This window comes from Entelurus aequoreus, linkage group LG10 (genome assembly GCF_033978785.1).
Source record: "Entelurus aequoreus isolate RoL-2023_Sb linkage group LG10, RoL_Eaeq_v1.1, whole genome shotgun sequence".
Taxonomy (NCBI): domain Eukaryota; kingdom Metazoa; phylum Chordata; class Actinopteri; order Syngnathiformes; family Syngnathidae; genus Entelurus; species Entelurus aequoreus.
This window is the reverse complement of record NC_084740.1, coordinates 34,616,640-34,635,222: the sequence shown is the minus strand read 5'-3', so window position 1 is coordinate 34,635,222 and position 18,583 is coordinate 34,616,640. Positions and strand designations below refer to the sequence as shown.

General features: G+C 35.3%; 1 protein-coding gene and 1 long non-coding RNA gene across 6 annotated transcripts in view; one reads left to right on the top strand and one right to left on the bottom strand.

The window, feature by feature from the left end:
- LOC133658493 (mitogen-activated protein kinase kinase kinase kinase 5-like) overlaps window positions 1-18,314 on the bottom strand; it is a 43,551-nt gene extending 25,237 nt beyond the window's left edge. For 2 of the 5 annotated variants that reach the window (XM_062060588.1, XM_062060590.1), the window contains exons 1-15: window positions 17,941-18,298; window positions 10,896-10,953; window positions 10,735-10,825; window positions 10,611-10,675; window positions 8,213-8,268; window positions 6,607-6,654; window positions 4,176-4,218; window positions 4,021-4,093; window positions 3,740-3,871; window positions 3,617-3,679; window positions 3,366-3,447; window positions 1,941-2,057; window positions 953-1,034; window positions 763-815; window positions 641-687 (exon numbers count right to left, since the gene is read on the bottom strand). In XM_062060588.1, the coding sequence (XP_061916572.1) occupies window positions 641-687; window positions 763-815; window positions 953-1,034; window positions 1,941-2,057; window positions 3,366-3,447; window positions 3,617-3,679; window positions 3,740-3,871; window positions 4,021-4,093; window positions 4,176-4,218; window positions 6,607-6,654; window positions 8,213-8,268; window positions 10,611-10,675; window positions 10,735-10,825; window positions 10,896-10,953; window positions 17,941-18,048 (1,118 nt within the window). In that variant the 5' untranslated portion in view covers window positions 18,049-18,298. Of the gene's footprint in view, window positions 1-640; window positions 688-762; window positions 816-952; window positions 1,035-1,940; window positions 2,058-3,365; window positions 3,448-3,616; window positions 3,680-3,739; window positions 3,872-4,020; window positions 4,094-4,175; window positions 4,219-6,606; window positions 6,655-8,212; window positions 8,269-10,610; window positions 10,676-10,734; window positions 10,826-10,895; window positions 10,954-17,940 lie in introns of all 5 variants that reach the window. The other 3 variants (XR_009827480.1, XM_062060591.1, XM_062060587.1) reach the window with 3 other exon arrangements.
- The window catches only part of LOC133658494 (uncharacterized), a 41,028-nt gene that overhangs the window by 19,376 nt on the left and 3,069 nt on the right, over window positions 1-18,583 (top strand). The window contains exons 4-5 of the long non-coding RNA XR_009827481.1: window positions 792-845; window positions 17,960-18,056. This is a non-coding gene — a long non-coding RNA (uncharacterized LOC133658494). The remainder of the gene's footprint in view (window positions 1-791; window positions 846-17,959; window positions 18,057-18,583) is intronic.

Here is an 18,583-nt window from a genome sequence, read left to right as displayed (position 1 = left end):
TTCTGGCCATTTTGAGCATTTAATTGACCCCACAAATGTGATGCTCCAGAAACTCAATCTGCTCAAAGAAAGGTCAGTTTTGTAGCTTCTGTAACGAGCTAAACTGCTTTCAGATGTGTGAACATGATTGCACAAGGGTTTTCTAATCATCAATTAGCCTTCTGAGCCAATGAGCAAACACATTGTACCATTAGAACACTGGAGTGATAGTTGCTGGAAATGGGCCTCTATACACCTATGTAGATATTGCACCAAAAACCAGACATTTGCAGCTAGAATAGTCATTTACCACATTAGCAATGTATAGAGTGTATTTCTTTAAAGTTAAGACTAGTTTAAAGTTATCTTCATTGAAAAGTACAGTGCTTTTCCTTCAAAAATAAGGACATTTCAATGTGACCCCAAACTTTTGAACGGTAGTGTAAATAAAGAAGATAAAAAACAAAAAAATTCAACAACAACAAAAAGAACTAAAAGCTTACCTTTTTTATATTTGCATAGTGTGTATATATGATTATTGTTGTGAATACAAATCTTTATATATCTAGAAAGGGTGGTCCTAAAGAGGTACGCATTTTTCGCCGGTCTCAAGAAGGTAATAAATACAATAATGTGTGTGTATGTTAGAGAGACGGTATACCTCACTGGATGTGTGTCGATGCTACGTGAGCCGCCTGAAGGCGTCACCTGCACAGAACACAATGGCCACAAAGACAGTGTAAACATGTGCATGGGTTTAAGGTGACGTTTGAAGGTTCTCACTGTTGCATCTTCTGCTTGTTTCTTCACAGGCCTCTGAGAGTAGATCTGCTCCACTGCAACGTCCACAATGTCCATGTTTACAGGTAAATAATGTTCCATACTTCATTACACAAGTCCACTACTACAGCATGTGATCATAAAATAGCTCAGTTGGTCGAGCCCCAGGCTTTTCTTTGCTTTGCTGTCTTACACTTTGTGTGGGAGTGTTTCCTCTGTGCCCGGTTGTGTTTGTTGAGGGACTGGATCCTCTTCAGTGATCCAGACACGGGGCCCTTCAATCCGCAAACACAATAAAGTCAGTAAAAACTAAAACAGCCTAATAGCTAGAACTAGTATGCATATATCTAAAAAAAGGCTTTTTTTTTTTTTTTTAAAAGAAGGGTTTTTAAGCATTTTTTAAAAGCATCCACAGTCTGTGGTGCCCTCAGGTGGTCAGGGAGAGCATTCCACAGACTGGGAGCGGCGGAGCAGATTTAATTTGAATTTAATGGAATTTGAATTGCAATTCTACTTCGTGTTTGCATCCTCAATTCAAGTTTATTTATTTATTTTTGTCATCCCATTGGGTTGAGTTTTTTTCTTGCCCTGATGTGGGATCTGAGCAGAGGATGTCGTTGTGGCTTGTGCAGCCCTTTGAGACACTCGTGATTTAGGGCTATATAAGTACACTTTGATTGATTGATTGATTGATTCTAGCGAGACACCCTGCACCGAGGGTGCATGTGCTCGGGAATTTGGAGTCTATCAAGCAGGCTTGTGCAAAGGTAAACAATACTTTACAAACATGGTAATTAAACGAATAAAACAGCGATTTTAAACTTGACAAACAAGTCAATGGCATTTTAAAATTGTGTTTTTATCATTTCCGTCTTTTAGCAAAGGTAAAACCGTTTTTATCTTTTAACCGTTTCGAACAAGTCGTGAATGTTTTTATTTCAAGTCGCCTGGACTACTGCAATGCACTTTATGCTGGCATTAGCCCAAAAGCTCCCTCCCGGTTGCAGTTAGTCCAGAATGCGGCAGCACGACTTTTAACAGGGGCCAGGAAATTTTAAATTTAATTCAAATTCATGACATTGAAATTTGGGAGACATTCTCATTTTGAATTCAGAATTTTGCGCAAGCCTGCTATCGAGTCAAACTAAAGTGATAAAGTGTGCATGTGCCAAAAGTCAGACCTCTGAGTCGTCGTCCTCTGTCGCCGGGCAGAACTTGACATTCTCCGGGTGTCGACACTTCTCCAGCAGGTCCAGGGTCAGTTCCTGGGTCAGACACTGCTGGGCCAAGAATATGTGCTGTGGAGTTGGAAGACAAGAGTTAGCGGGACAACAGGGAGGAAAAGTAACAGTAATTCTTGCTAATAATGTTGACTCTGTTCATTGGAATTAGCAACTACACTGCAAAAACTGAAATCTAAGTAAGATTAAATATCTCAAATAAGGGTGATATTTGCTTATTTTCTGTCTGATAAGATAATTCTTCTCACTAAGCAGATTTTATGTTAGAGTGTTTTACTTGTTTTAAGGGTTTTGGTCCTAAATGATCTCAGTAAGATATTACAGTTTGTTGCTGAGATTGTATGACTTACAGTATATTGAGTAAAACATGCTTGGAACTAGAATACCAACTGTTGCAAAGCTGTGTCATCAACACTCACAAGTATAAAACTACTTTTTTAAAGTAATAATTTCATATTTCAAGCATGAAAAAAAAAAATCATGACTTTGACACAATTGTGTCTCATATTAAAACAGATGACAGCCAAATGACATTTGCTGTTTTATTTTCAATGAAACAATAGAAAATATGTACTCATATAGTAGCACAGTTGTTATTAGTGAGAATATACCATATTTTTCGGACTGTAAATCGCAGTTTTTTTCATAGTTTGGCCGGGGGTGCGACTTATACTCAGGAGCAACTTATGTGTGAAATTATTAACACATTACCGTAAAAATCAAATAATATTATTTAGCTCATTCACGTAAGAGACTAGACGTATAAGATTTCATGGGGATTTAGCGATCAGGAGTGACAGATTGTTTGGTAAACGTATAGCATGTTCTATATGTTATAGTTATTTGAATGACTCTTACCATAATATGTTACGTTAACATACCAGGCACGTTCTCAGTTGGTTATTTATGCCTTATATAACGTACACTTATTCAGCCTGTTGTTCACTATTCTTTATTTATTTTAAATTGCCTTTCAAATGTCTATTCTTGGTGTTGGGTTTCATCAAATACATTTCCCCCAAAAATGCGACTTATATGTGTTTTTCCTTCTTTATTATGCATGTTCGGCCGGTGCGACTTATACTCCGGAGGGACTTATACTCCGAAAAATACGGTACTTATTTTAAGATTTTTTTGGAGTTTATTTTACTTGTTTTGGAAAGTCTTGACAAGCCAAATTTTCTTGTTCTATTGGCAGATAATTTGCTAAGTTCAAATAAAATATCCCAAATTTTTGTATTTTTTTTTCTTCTTGTTTTTGAACACTGACTTTTTGCAGTGTAGCTAGTGTCTTTATGCCAATATCATTTTTCACTGCAAAAAAAAGTCAGTATTAGAAGATTGTGACGTGTGACCATTACTGACTGAGAGTATCTTGGAGGCGCTGGGTCTCTTTTTGGGGTTCTTGACCAATATGGCTTTCACAAAGTTATAGAACGTGGGCGACCTACAGGCAGGAGAGAGGGATACCTGAATTAAAACCACAGGTTTTGTGGAGAAAACATTTTTGAAGAAAGATGCTACAGAGCTAAAATATTAAAGGATCGAAGAGAAGTGCACTGGTCGAAGGACGGAACCCTGAGGGACTCCACAGCCAACAAATTTATAGTATTCACCATTTTGACTTGTCCTTCAGTTTAGGAGGTTGGTAGCCACTCTTGGACATGAGGAACAGGGCTCTTTAGAAGGGAAAAAAAGTCACGAATAACAATGACAGGTGATGTCCTGTGTTTGCGTACCTTAGTGGGTGTAAGTCAAACATGGGCGGCTGCAGTTCTGCAAGCTCAATCGCCGTGATGCCCACCGACCAGATGTCACACAGCTCGTTGTAGCCGCCTTTTATTTCCACTGCTGCGACCTCTGGCGCCATCCTGAGGGAGGACATGGGTACAGCATGTTTAAAAATCCTCCAATGGAGTTAAATATGGCACCTCTCAGCCCAGAGTAGCACTCGTAATAACAGGAGTCTCCAGTAGAGGAGCCCTTCCTGCCTTTGGCAACACTCTGGAGGTGAGCTCACCAATACGGTGTCCCAATGAAGGACATGCGACGGGCGAGGGTGGCGGTGATTTGGGCAGCAATTCCAAAGTCGGCTGTAAGGGAGAGGACGCCAAATATGATCGCACGCTTTATAACGGGAGCATGGTCCGGTGATTTGTGTCAGGAAGCACCTACCCAACTTCACCTCGCCCTGGTCGTTGAGGAGGATGTTGGCCCCCTGGAAGAGAAACACAGCAAATCAAACATCTGCTGTTAGGTCACTGGACTAAACCTCTGAGCTTGGGATTCACTTCCAGCTGGGAGTAATCATTAGGGTGAGACAATTTGCTTTGGGAAGATTAAAAATAATGAAACAAAATGGGGCTAGATTTGAACCCTGAGGGACTCCACGGGGGACAGCAAAGCATATTTAAAAGCTTAAAAGGCAAATAATGGTTGCAGTACTCTACATGACTGTGACTATATGCATATTTAATGTTACGACTAGAGATGTCCGATAATGGCTTTTTTGCCGATATCCGATATTCCGATATTGTCCAACTCTTAATTACCGATTCCGATATCAACCGATACTGATATATACAGTCGTGGAATTAACACATTATTATGCCTAATTTTGTTGTGATGCCCCGCTGGATGCATTAAAGAATGTAACAAGGTTTTCCAAAATAAATCATCTCAAGTTATGGAAAAAAATGCCAACATGGCACTGCCATATTTATTATTGAAGTCACAAAGTGCATTATTTTTTTTAACATGCCTCAAAACAGCAGCTTGGAATTTGGGACATGCTCTCCCCGAGAGAGCATGAGGAGGTTGAGGTGGGCGGGGTTTGGGAGGGGGGGGGGGGTGTTGATGTGGGGGAGGGGGAGGAGGTAGCGGGGGGTGTATATTGTAGCGTCCCGGAAGAGTTAGTGCTGCAAGGGGTTCTGGGCATTTGTTCTTTTGTGTTTATGTTGTGTTTCGGTGCGGACGTTCTCCCGAAATGTGTTTGTCATTCTTGTTTGGTGTGGGTTCACAGTGTGGCGCATATTTGTAACAGTGTTAAAGTTGTTTATACGGTCAGTGTGACCTGTATGGCTGTTGACCAAGTATGCCTTGCATTCGCTTGTGTGTGTGAAAAGCCGTAGATATTATGTGACTGTGCCGGCACGCAAAGGCAGTGCCTTTAAGGTTTATTGGCGCTCTGTACTTCTCCCTACGTCCGTGTACACAACGACATTTTAAAAAGTCATACATTTTACTTTTTGAAACCGATACCGATAATTTCCGATATTAAATTTTCAAGCATTTATCCGCCGATAATATCGGCAGCCCGATATTATCGGACGTCTCTAGTTACGACATATTTACAACTCAATATCGGTGTACCGATCTGATATTGATATCAGATATCGGGATGATATCAGCAAAAAATAACAAGTATCCGATTTAAATTTCCGATACAAATGCTCGGATATAAGTTAGACAGCCAATTAAAAGCTAAATGCCCTCCAATAAACACACAAGGTTGGTCTTTTCTTCTATTTTTGTCAACTCAAAGTAAAAATGCAAGGCTATAGGCTCCTAGGAGCTGGCAGCTACATAACAGCTAAGCACACAATAGCATCCAAGCTAGACATACAGTACATAATAAGTGTCCCTAATTGAACAGTCTAAAACAGCACATGTGTCAGGTATCAAATAATGATAGCTGCATATCACTTACACATACAACGTCTCCAAAGCACAAGCGTATTAGAAAGCATTCAGTAACAAAAGTGTCCGCATTAATCCAATTAACTGCATCATGGGCTTAACCTAATGAATTAACGTGGCCACTAACACAAAGTACTCGCAAAGTACATAGACGAAGAACTCTTATAAACATCTTGGACCTTGTTAACAAACAAGATAATCTTGTTCATCTCATAATGTGAACCATAAATTAGTTAACTCATTATTTATGACAACATTATTTATTCTTTATTCATGTAGTTAATAATCATTTGCTTACTCATCTATTTATTTATTTACTCTTTTATTTATTTACTCACTGTTGTGTCACAAATGTGTTAGAAACTGCTACGACGCGAACAGTGGTAGGGTTTAATAAACGATTAAATAAACTCTGCTTCCCCCTACTCCTTTTCGGACATGCTGTAATGAGAAATTAGTAATATGTCAAGTATCGTATTGTAATTGTATGCGTGTTGGAAAAAAAACAATACCTTAACCACCATAACCATGATTCGGTGTTGCTAAAAACACAATTAGCACTCCACTTCAACTTAAAGACAGTGTAAGTCCATTCCAGACAGTTAATAATAAATAGGTTAGTGTTTTTCACACCCACTATTTATTCTCTGTTTGACTAATTTCACTTGATCAAAACTTTTCTGACAATCCACTACAAAATAATAAATGTATGTGTCATTTACTGTAAAAGTCAAATTTGAATGACAATAAAAGGAAGTCTAGTCTATTTGGGCTGATATCGTATCGATTCAATATCGGCCAATACTCAAGGCTCAGTACCATATCAGTACCAAAATGTAATTGACAAAGGTGTATCGGCACACCATTATTTAGAATTGACAAGACAAATGAGAGAGATCTTGGTCACCTTGATGTCTCGGTGGATTTTCTTCTGCGCGTGGAGGTAGTCCAGACCCTGGTCACACATATGTTTTTGTCACACACTTTTATATAGCGTTTGACATGACGATTGCCCGTGTGTGTGTGTGTGTGTGTGTGTGTGTGTGTGTGTGTGTGTGTGTGTGTGTGTGTGTGTGTGTGTGTGTGTGTGTGTGTTTCTACCCTTCTTGAGACATCAACAAGGAAAAGTAGCTTCCATATGAGGACTGGTGAACAAGTTAGGACCGAAATCATAGTCCCAATACGGAAAACCATTGCATCTAATAGCGAGCCAAATACTAGAGTCTGTGAACATTGTTCCAAAGTCAGGATTTTTTGCTGATTTAATGTGCATACAAAAGTAAACATTGACAGGTGCAAAGGCAGCAATATATGATAAAACAAGACGGCACCTAAAGAAGGACTTCCCTATTCATCCCCGAAAAAACCCGCCAGGTGAACAGCTGATTTTACGACTTCCCATATGCATCTAATAGAGAATGTCTAATTTTCACCCTTGGTGGTGAAATCTATCAAAATTAGGGTGGACCCAAAAAGGAGGGATTTTTCAAATTGACTCTGTGTCGGTTTTAAAAGTGCTCCCCCTCTGGTCAACATATGAAATAACAAGTGTGTGTAAGAAATATGTATATAGAGACATACTGTAATAACTTGAAGTAAATACTGAAGATTAAAAACCAATTAATACCAAAAAATTCAACAACAACAAAAAATTCACTAAGCAGTCTTTTTCTCACAATGTGTCAACATTTTCTTATAAAATTGGGAACAATTTCTCATATTATTTCTGTTTCTGTAATATTGCAATATTTTCTTACTTTCATAATTTTTTATGTAAAATTTTTACTTTTTAATGCAAAATGGTGACATTTGTTATATAAAATTCTGACTTTTATCACAATATTGCCAATTTTTTTGTTGTTCTTGTAAAATAGTGAAATTTTTTTAGTAAAATTATGATTTTTGTCATAATTTTGCCACGTAAAATTCCGATTATTATAATATTGCCAAAATGTTTAAGATTTCTTTTAAAATTGTGACTTTTTTCGAGTAAAATTATGACTCTTTTCATAAAATTGCCAAAATATTAACCTTTTCTTGTAAAATTGCGACTGTTATTGAGTAAAATTCCAACTTTTATCATAATATTGCACAAATTTTCAGTTTTTCTTGTAAAATTTTGACTTGGGTTGAGTAAAATTACGACTTTTATTATAATACTGCCAAAATTCTAATAACTTTTTCTTGTGAAATTGTGACCTTTTTCTTGTGATATTCCAACTCATTTTTCACAACAAGCTTTTTTATATTTGCATAGTATGTATATATTATTAATGTTGTAAAAACAAATCTTTATATATAAGGGCGGTCCTACAGAGGTAGGCATATTTCGGAGGTCTCAAGAAGGTAACAAATACAAGTGTGTGTGTGTGTGTGTGTGTGTGTGTGTGTGTGTGTGTGCGTGTGTGTGTGTGTGTGTGTGTGTGTGTGTGTGTGTGCGTGTGTGTGTGTGTGTGCGTGTGCGCATGCGTGTGTGCGCGCGCGCGCGCGTGTGTGTGTGTGTGTGTGACTACCTGCAGCATCTCTCTGCAGATGTAAGCAATCTGTGGTTCTGACAAAGGACCAGTCACTGTGGAAACACAATTGCGCATCTCTGACTGACATTTGCATCCACAGTGGGATGGTGTCGACATGCAAATGTCAAATAACAGAACCATGCTTTGCATGAAGTCAAAGCAGGCTTGTTGGCGGTGTATTTATGTAACTTCACAACATATCATCCCCCCTAATACGGGCCATTGAAATGCTTCAGAAATGCTAATATTTGTGTTGCTTCTAATATTATTATTTTTACACTTAAATATCTATAGATCAACTTAAGATCTATCTGTTGACATAAAGTTTTTTTTTTCTTATGTTTTATGCCATTTTTTGTCAAAGAAAACCCTTTTTTTATGGCAAAAACACAATATTAGGGCTGTGATTCTTTGGGCACCACATGATTTGATTCGATTCGATTCTTGGGTCTAACGATTCGATTTAGAATCGATTCAAAATCTATACTTTTTTAATTAACGTTGGGTGCCAGTTTTATGATTGACTACATTCCTCTATAAAACAGATAAACAGTTCTGATCAATTTCTACAGTATATTACTTCAAAGAAAACTTTTTTTTTTTTTTTTTTTACAAAATTCTACCCAAACATTCAATAAAGTCAAATACAAATAAGGCAACAAGAGAAGTATCCAACACTTCTCTTTTCTAAAGTGAATATGTACATCAGATATGATCATCTACATCAACAATAGGATTTGTCTGAGTGTCTGAAAAGGACAAATTGAAAAAAAAAACATTGAAATGAAAATCTAACAAATAATTTAAAAAAAATTAAGAATTAATCAAAAATCGATTTTTCGAATTTTTGTTTGACACCCCTAAAAATTATGCAATATTTTTCCCCCAAAATATGTTTAAAGTGGAATATTTGATGTGAAGTAATTGGAGCCTTAAATAGGTCAATAATTCATAACAGCATTGCTTTTAGTTCATTATTGTTTTTTGATCAATGATAGTCAAAATTTAGATTTTTGAGACCCCCATTCATAAAAGTGTAAAAATAAGTAATATATCAATATATATTATTTTAACTTTCGACGCTTGAATCTCTAGCTCAACTTCAAATTCATCCGTTGTTTTTTTTCTTCTTCTTCTTCCATGTTCTCTTATGTTTTATGCCTTATTCCGAAAAATGTTCAAAGTGAAATATTTGATGTGAAGTAATTGGAGCCTTAAATAGGTAAATAATTCATATCAACATGACTTTTGGTTCATTTTTCTTTTTTAGACATTGCCAGTTTAAACGGGGCTCCAAAGACCCTCACTCAAAGTGTTAAAAATAAGTCATATATCAATATATATTATTTTTACTTTCAATGCTTAAATCTCTAGATCAACTTCAAATTAATCCGTTTTTTTCTTCCATGTTTTCTTATGTTTTATGCCCTTTTTGTCAAAGAAAAACTTGTTTTTTTAAAGCAAAAACACAAAATATGCAATATTTTCTCCCAACAAATATATCACAACAAATATCCCTTAAATAGGTAAATAATTCATAACAACATTGCTTTTGGTTCATTTTTGTTTTTTTGAGCATTGACAGTTAAAAAACACAGACTCAAAGTCTTGGGGATCCAAGGATCCCCACTCATAAAAGTGTTAGAAATAATTCATATATCAATATATTATTTTAATTTTCAACGCTTAAATCTCGGTATCAACTTCAAATTCATCCGGGTTTTTTTTGTTTTTTTTAAACGTATTCTTATGTTTTATGCCCTTATTTGTCAACGAAAAACTTGTTTTATTAGTTTATTATATCATTATTATTATTATCATTATATTATTATTATTAAATGTTATTATTATTACATTATTATTATTATTATTATTATTATATTATTACATTTTATTATTATTATTTCAAAGTGAAATATTTTTAATGTGAAGTAATTGGAACTTTAAATAGGTCAATAATTAAAACAACATTGATTCATTAGTATTTTTTGAGCAATGACATTATTAAAGTAAAACTCTGCCTGCATGACAACTTTGTGTTATTAGTGTCAATATTGCAACATTTTCTCATTACATTTAACCTGTTTGCTCTTTTTTCCAATTTTTTATGTTGTTGTTTTTGTAATAGTATTTTTAAAATGTGCCACGGGCCTTCAAAAAATTAGCTGCGGGCCGCAAATGGCCCCTGTGCCGCACTTTGGATAGCCCTTAACTATTAGATATAAAAACAAACACATTTTGAGTAGTTCAAAATTTGTAATATCAATATTTAGAGTTGAAAAAAGTTTATTTAGAGTTGAAAAAAGTTTATTTTGAGCGTTACAACAAGCAAATGGCAGTGAATGTGTGGCCTGGTTCTGAACTTATCTTGCAGTATATGAAACCTCACACTTACCACTATAGACATCCTGCAGAGAGCCTCCCCCACAGAGCTCCATGCAGATCCACAACGTATTAACACTACATGAAGCAAGCGTGTTAGTTAACAAGTCATTTTGCACCGAGATGCAGTCTCTAACCGTATGTAGCTGCCATGATACGCCACTATGTTGGGATGCTTGCAGCTCTTCACGATGACTATTTCTTGCTCGATGGTGGAGAAGTCGTCTTCTGCGAACACACAGACATGTTTTTCACTCACAAAGTGTCACAAATACACTCGTAATACTATAATATTCACCTGGTTCCATCTTGATAACCTTAATGGCTGCCAGGTCTCCAGTCTGTTTGTTGCGTGCCTGTAATGAAGACACACACAATTAGAGCACCACGTCCGTGTAAATGTATGCTTCAAATGTTGTCTTTTTAGGATAATATGTCTTTTGGGACTGTCCTACTCCAGAGCATCAAGTGTTCTTCATGACATCAAAAGCTCACTGATAACATTTTTGAATTGTAAAGCAGCTAATAAAACCCAAGCCAATCATTTAATTCACTTCATCCTGGCAAACCAAAGCTATAAGCTACTTGTTGACCGTGACTTCAGTGCAGCAAGTGACTTTTCAGTGCGTAAAAACTACTTCAGGGGGATTCAAACCTTTTCCACTGAGGGCCACACACTGAAAAATGAAAACGTGCTGGGGCCATTTTTGTTTTTTTTTCATTTTCAAAACCAATACAATGTATATTGTAACCCTTAGGGTAGGGTTCCTCAAACTACAGACCCGGCCCGCCAGTGTCCAAACACCCGCGGAACATCCCAAGTTTAAATATATACTGTATATATTTTATTATATTAAAAAAAATTTTTTTTATCCGTCTTGTCCAGCCGCTCAGGCAAATCATATTGTTGATTGTATATAATAATATTATTATATATTATTTGCTGTCACAAGCCATCCTAGTCACTGACGTGACTGCCTTGTTTTTTAAAATTCATTATTAATATAAACTTGTCAACCTTTTGTCATTTCATGATGCCTTTATCTCTATTTTTACATTTTGATAGAGAGAGGTATTTTTTTTAATTATTATTATTATTTTTTTAAGTTATGTACATATGTACGTGTAGATGCGGTATCGGGACAGATCCATCAAGAATTTGAGCAGAAATATGTCATATAGGAATTAACTATATACCATAAAACATTAACAAAATGCTGTGTCACAAGAATGTTTTTTGAAGTAATGCCTTTGTGACATGAAAACAACACAAGTAATGTATAAAAACCTTGTGTTTACTTATTAAAATAAAACACAAAGCAGTTTGGCTAATGAAGATGAAGTTTGAAAATAGACAAGCTTTGATCTTCTCTTGGTTCAGTACAACAGTTTGGCCAACAACAAAAAACACCAGGAGTGACACCTCTCACATCGAATACACAATCTTCACAGCCTTCGTTCAGTTCGATGAGATGACAAAACATTTGAGCTAGTATTGATGTTATTTGAACACTGACACAGTTTGCAGTTAAATGAAGGACAAGTGAACATCCCAGTCAACAAAGTAAAGACTTTATAAATAAGTTGTGACAACGTTCCCGACACATAGCCTGCTGCAAAACACCAAATAGTTTTCTCCTTCGCTGTATACTTTTAGTGTGGGTACAAGTGCGTCTGTCTCCAATATTGTCCACACCTGTCTCCATCTAAACACAGCGGTGCGCTCTTAAACGCACGGCGGGAAGCGTGGGAAAATTACGTTAAACCAAGCGCTTGGCTCCGTTAACTCCGAGGGGAAATCTCCGCAGGAAAGTCTGTGTCCTTAGTCCGCCATGATTATCAAGCCAAACGACGCTAGTGCGCATGCGCCTGACTTCGTGTTGCCTATAATGCATTAATAAATGACGGTTTTTCGGTAATAAAAAAATTAGACAGTATTACTAACTGTCTGGAATTTTATCGCAAATTATTATTATTACTGTTACATCGCTCGTCCATTAACAAGTAAAAAGTTAAGGGAGGTTACGGCATGTTCATGCTGCAGATGTTGGTCAATTTTTTAGGGCTTACGGCAAATGACGAGGGCAGTCGCGGCAATTGCCGCAGTTGCCGTGGTTAAATTCGATCCCTGTATGTCTTTTGTATTTATATATATTTTGTCTTTTATATATATTTGTATTTTCTTGTATGTATATATATATATATATATATATATACACATACATATACAGTATAAAAATGTATGTATGTATGTATATATATACATATATGTATGTATGCATATATATATATGTCTTTTGTATGTATATATATATATATATATATATATTATATATATATATATATATATATTTTGTCTTTTATATATATATTTGTCTTTTCTTGTTGTTTATATATATATATATACTTTCTATTTTGTCTTTTTTATATATATTTGTCTTGTTTTGTATGTATATACTGTATATATATATGTATATATATTTTTCTTTCTTTTAACCCAATGTGGCCCCCGAGTCAAAAAGTCTCAGGACCCTTGCCTTTAAGCTCTTAGTCATTAAAGTGTTACAAATAAGATTATATTAATATATTGTTTTCATTTTCAATGTTTAAAAATCTGTAAATCTCTATAGATCCATCTATTGACAAAAGTTTAAATTTTTTTAGACATGATTGTCGAGCCCCTCTTTTTTGATAGGAAAAGCACAAAATATGCAGTATTTTCCCCAAAAAAATGTTCAAAGTGGAATATTTGATGTAAAGTCATTGGGGCCTTAAATTGGTAAATAATTCATAACAACCGTGCTTTTTAGTTATTATTAATTTTGGAGCAACGACCGTTTAAAACAAAAATCTGATTAAAGGTCTCAGATATCCAAAAACCCACCCCACTCATAAAGTGTTCAAAATAAGTCATATATTGATGTATATGATTTTTAATTTCAACTCTTAAACTTCAGATTCAGCCGTCGATTATAAGTCTGTATTATTTTTTGAGCAATGATAGTTTTAAAGAAAAAGACTCCCTGCATGGCAGCTTTGTGGTATTAATCTCAATATTGCAACTTTTTCTCATTACATTTCACCATTTTCACACTTTTTTTTTTGCTCTCGGGTGACACAGGACTTAACCAGGAACTTGAACATGCTACATTACACACAGTGCAGTGCGTATATGGGCCCACTCCACCTAATTGCTACCATTTGGAAATAAAATGTATAAATGCACGATAAAATTAACTGTAAAATAAATGTTTGATGATGCTAAGTGTTCTGCACATAAATCTGATTGAATTGTAAATAAATACAAATTAATTTACCTTGAAAGTGGAAAAATTACATTACACCTTGTAAATCACAGGTGTCAGACTAAAGGTCCGAGGGCCACATAATTTTATAAGGCCCGCAAACGCCTGCAAATATTATGCGTCAATAAAGTAGCTCATCTTTTCTTACTAAATGTATTCGTTCTGTCTGTTTTAACAGAAAAAAAAGATATGTACTGCAGGAAAATCCATGCGTTTAAAACTTTTTTATTATCTATTATTGCAACAAACTTTATAACGTCATACTTTCCAGACATTTTTGTGTAAAATAAAAATATTTACTCAAATATCTGTAAGCTATCCAACTAATTGTACACTTTAAAAATGACAATAGATTTTCCAGTCAAATTTACAGTGGATTTTACAGCATGTTACTGTAAATCGAAAAAACTTTAGCACTGTTTTTTACGATAACATCCTGTCGACTTTTTTTTTTTTTTACCATAAAATCTACGGTTGTGGTTTTTACGGTGTCTTACTGAAAAAGGAGAAACGGCACCACATTTTCTTACGGTAAAACAATGGTAATTATTTTTTTTTAAAAAAAGGGATTGTTTTTTCATTTACATGTTGTAAAAAACACCGTAACTTGTACAGTTAAATTCTGTTGACTAAACCGCCATTCTTTCTGTAAAAAAAAAAAAAGCGGTAGTTTTTCCATTTACTGTAATATGTTGTAAAATAAAACACTTTATATCTTACAGTAAAATTCTGGTGACTGAGTTGCCAGTTTTTTACTGTAAAATCGACAGATAAAAAAACAAAAAAACAATAATATTTGCTGTCATAAGCGGCCCTCTGTGGGCAGCCGTAACTGTATGGAAGTAGAATTGTCTCACATCAACTTATATATATCATGATGATATTAATACATATGCATATATTAATAAATATACAAATACAAATACAAATGTGATATACAAATAAATAAATAATTTGTATAAATATATGCGTATTTGTAAATATATTTCTGAGATTTGAAAATATATACAAATAAAATGTATAAATAAAAAAATGTGACATACAAATAAATCCAGAATTTGTATAAATAAACGTGTATTTGTAAATATATTTTTGAGATTTGAATATAAATATGCTTGATTTTGTATTTGTATTTGTATTGAATTTGCATATGTGGATCACTTTTTTGCTTTTGTGTCGATGAGACATTCCTCCCACAAACCAGATACACAAATAAATGTGACCTACACACTCCCCTGAACAACCAGCAGAGGGCACTGCAGCCTGATAAGAGATCAGTATCTACATCGGGACAAGGTCATCAAACGGCATTGATACAATAAAGTAAGCAGCTAGCACGGTCTTTCAGATTAACTGGATGAATTAGCATTAGCTAATACAACGCTAACGTTAGCAAGCTCAGGCCCGTTGTGCGTTCTCTCTGTAAAGACGTGGATTGTTTTTGTGCAGAGAACTCCGGGCATTTTGCATATAATGCATGTAATGCTCTGTGACCGAGACCGCTCTGGCTGCAGTGCCCTCTGCTGGTTGTTCAGGGGAGTGTGTAGGTGACATTTATTTATGCATCTGGTTTGTGGTAGGAATGTCTCATCGACACAAAAGCAAAAAAGCGATCCACATATGCAAATTCAATACAAATACAAAATGAAGCATATTTATATTCAAATCTCAAAAATATGTTTACAAATACACATTTATTTATACAAATTCTGGATTTCTTTGTATGTCACATTTTTATATTTATACATTTTATTTGTAAATATTTTCAAATCTCAAAAATATATTTACAAATACGCGTTTATTCATACAAATTATTTATTTATTTGAATATCACATTTGTATTTGTATATTTATTAATATATGCATGTATATTAATATCATATTGATATATATAAGTTGATGTGGGACAATTATACTTCAATGTGGCCCTCAATGAAAGCAAATTTGACACCCCTGATTTAAATGATTTTGTCTAAACTGGGGCCCTAAACAGAATTTTATTTGGAGGCCCCCTTCACGAATTTTTTTTACACTTTTTTTAATTTATGTTAACGATTTTTTATACTTTTTAGTAAAACATGAATTTAATTTGATGCATGGTTTGTACTAAAACAAATTCATGGGACACAAATTGCTCAATAATTATATATTTTTTTGTGCAAAATAACAATTTCAAAATCATTAGAACAAAAACAACAACATATTAAAACAACACTGACCAGGATTCAAACCCAGTATCTCTGCCTTGTAGGGATTTGACTAATGCTGTGTGCCACAAGATCCAGTTTAATGATGTGAAGAAATATGCCTTTATATTATTGTCAATGATGGAGCAGGAAGTGGCTAGGAATAGGTTTGCGGACAAATTGTATATGAAGTGCTCTGTCAATCAATAATTTATATTTTACTTGCGGCATTTCACACAAAATATGGCCCCCCATGCAACGCGGGGGCGCTACACAAAGCGCGTGTTCTGCCTATAGGGCTGAAATATTATATTTTATACACATTTGTCTTACTTCTTATCCTAAGTTTACTTGAAGTGTGTTTTTATTTTGAAAATAACAACAATGTAGTTGTGTCTCTAGGTTTTCATTCAGTCCCGTTACCCTAAATCGAACAAAAACAGGAAGTTGCGTCATTCAGATCCTTTGCAGGCCGTAGGAAGAACCAAAGTAAGTTCACTCGGTGAGAAATGAGTAAAAGTCACAGTCCTGTTACATATATTCTTTTTTGGATTGTATTTGGGGTTTTTTAATATATTTTTTGTTGAATCATTGTAATGTCAACACTTATGCTGCTGTACATTTGATGTATTTGCTATAAAGCAGTGTTTCTAAACCATAGGGCTGGGGCCCATTGTTGGGCCGCGAGCGCCCCCTGGAGAATCGCTAATAATACTGTATCTGTTTCTCAGCTGTGGTCCTTACAGGCCGCAGCCGTACTCAGTTGTAATACACTTTTTCATCACTTGTGGCAGTAATGACTATCTCAAACAAACAGGAGAAGTCTAGATCGAAAGTCAGAGAAGTTTCTTCAGCGCAAAAATGAGGACCAAAGTGTAAAGCTGTATTTTCATTTGCACTTACATTTTATTGACTATTTAGTTAGAAAACATATTCATTAATACGGTAATAATATGGTTTATTTTAGCACTACATAGTTGTATGTAAATGTATTTTTCGAGTCCCCTCTAATGCAATATATTTAGTTTGTGTTTATTTTTCTAATCAGGTTTATTTGTTCAATAAATGAGAATATTTGTGATTAACACACGGTTTCATATCATAAAAAAAAAAAAATCTAGATTATGATTACGAGTTCAGTTTTATTATTTGAGTGGGCGGGGGCCCCCCTGTACTGGAAAAGAACTCTAGGCTAAAAATTCACTCCTGTTACTTTCAGTCTTGTTCCACAGATGAGTTGGCTTAGGAACCTTGTACAAAAATGAAATAAATTTGCCCGAGATGTATGAATCTACATATTAAGTAGTTAAATATGTGTATTATTACATTTGGAGTTGAAAAAAGACAAGAATTTAAGTTTATTTGAGAGAGTTTACAACAAGTAGTTGACATTTTACTTTACAGTCACATGTTTTTGTGGGGGTTTTGATCAGAAAATTAGTTTTACTATCATATTTGAAGAATTTTTTGGCAGAAAACTTCATGGTGCTTGGAATGCTTATCATCTTTTAACAAGAATACTTTCAGTTCTCGCTCAACCACTTCCTCCTGTAGGGCTGCAAATGGCATCTAAGCAAGAACGACAGAGAACCACACAAACTAAAAGTCAACGGACCAATGTTTTCTTTGTATATCCTGTACTGTGTGTATTTTTCTTAAACAACACGGATACATTTTTTTTTTAATAATCATCTTAAATGTTGATTCATGTTTTCTAGTACGATTCCTCTCCTTATTCATGTTAACGTTTAATTGTTGCTTCCCAGCTCTGTGGAAGATGTTCCTTCCCCGTTGAAGTTCCTTGAAATGTTCAAAGATAATATTTTAAAAGGAAGGTCAAACAGCAGCTGACCTTGTAGACGTCCCCGTAGGTTCCCCATCCGACCCTCATCAGGATCTCAAAGTCCTCCTGGGGGTTCCTGGTGGAGAAATCCTGTGTGGCTCCATGTTGGACATCCATGCTGAAGAGTGAGTGCTCTCACACACACACAGACACACACACACACGCACACACACACACACTCACACACACTCTTGTGGTACAGTAGCAGATGAAGAGGCAGGTCTCTGACTTGTGACGCACCCACACGCGTACACAAACACACACGTACCTTCCTGTTTGTCACCGGTCACAACGTTCTCTTATCTGCTCATTTGCAGAATGAATGCAAATTTGCTTCTTACTGTTTTTGTGTTTGTGTGCATGTGTGTGTGTGTTTGTGTGTGTGTGTGCGTGTGTGTGTGTGAGAGAGAGGCCTTTCTGTCCACTGGCGCATGTTATGAGTACTCATGCTTCCCTATTCTTCTTTTGAAACAAGCCCAAAATAAGCTTTTCCACTCAGCAGTAGCAGCCGTAGCCCTGAAAATCAATTCAACACAAAAGTCCACTGTTCAGGGAATGTTTGCTAGTTGAAGAAAAAAAAATATATATTGAATTTATTGATTGATGTCACATGTAATTGATCGCTTTCAACTTAGACGTGATTGACGAAACT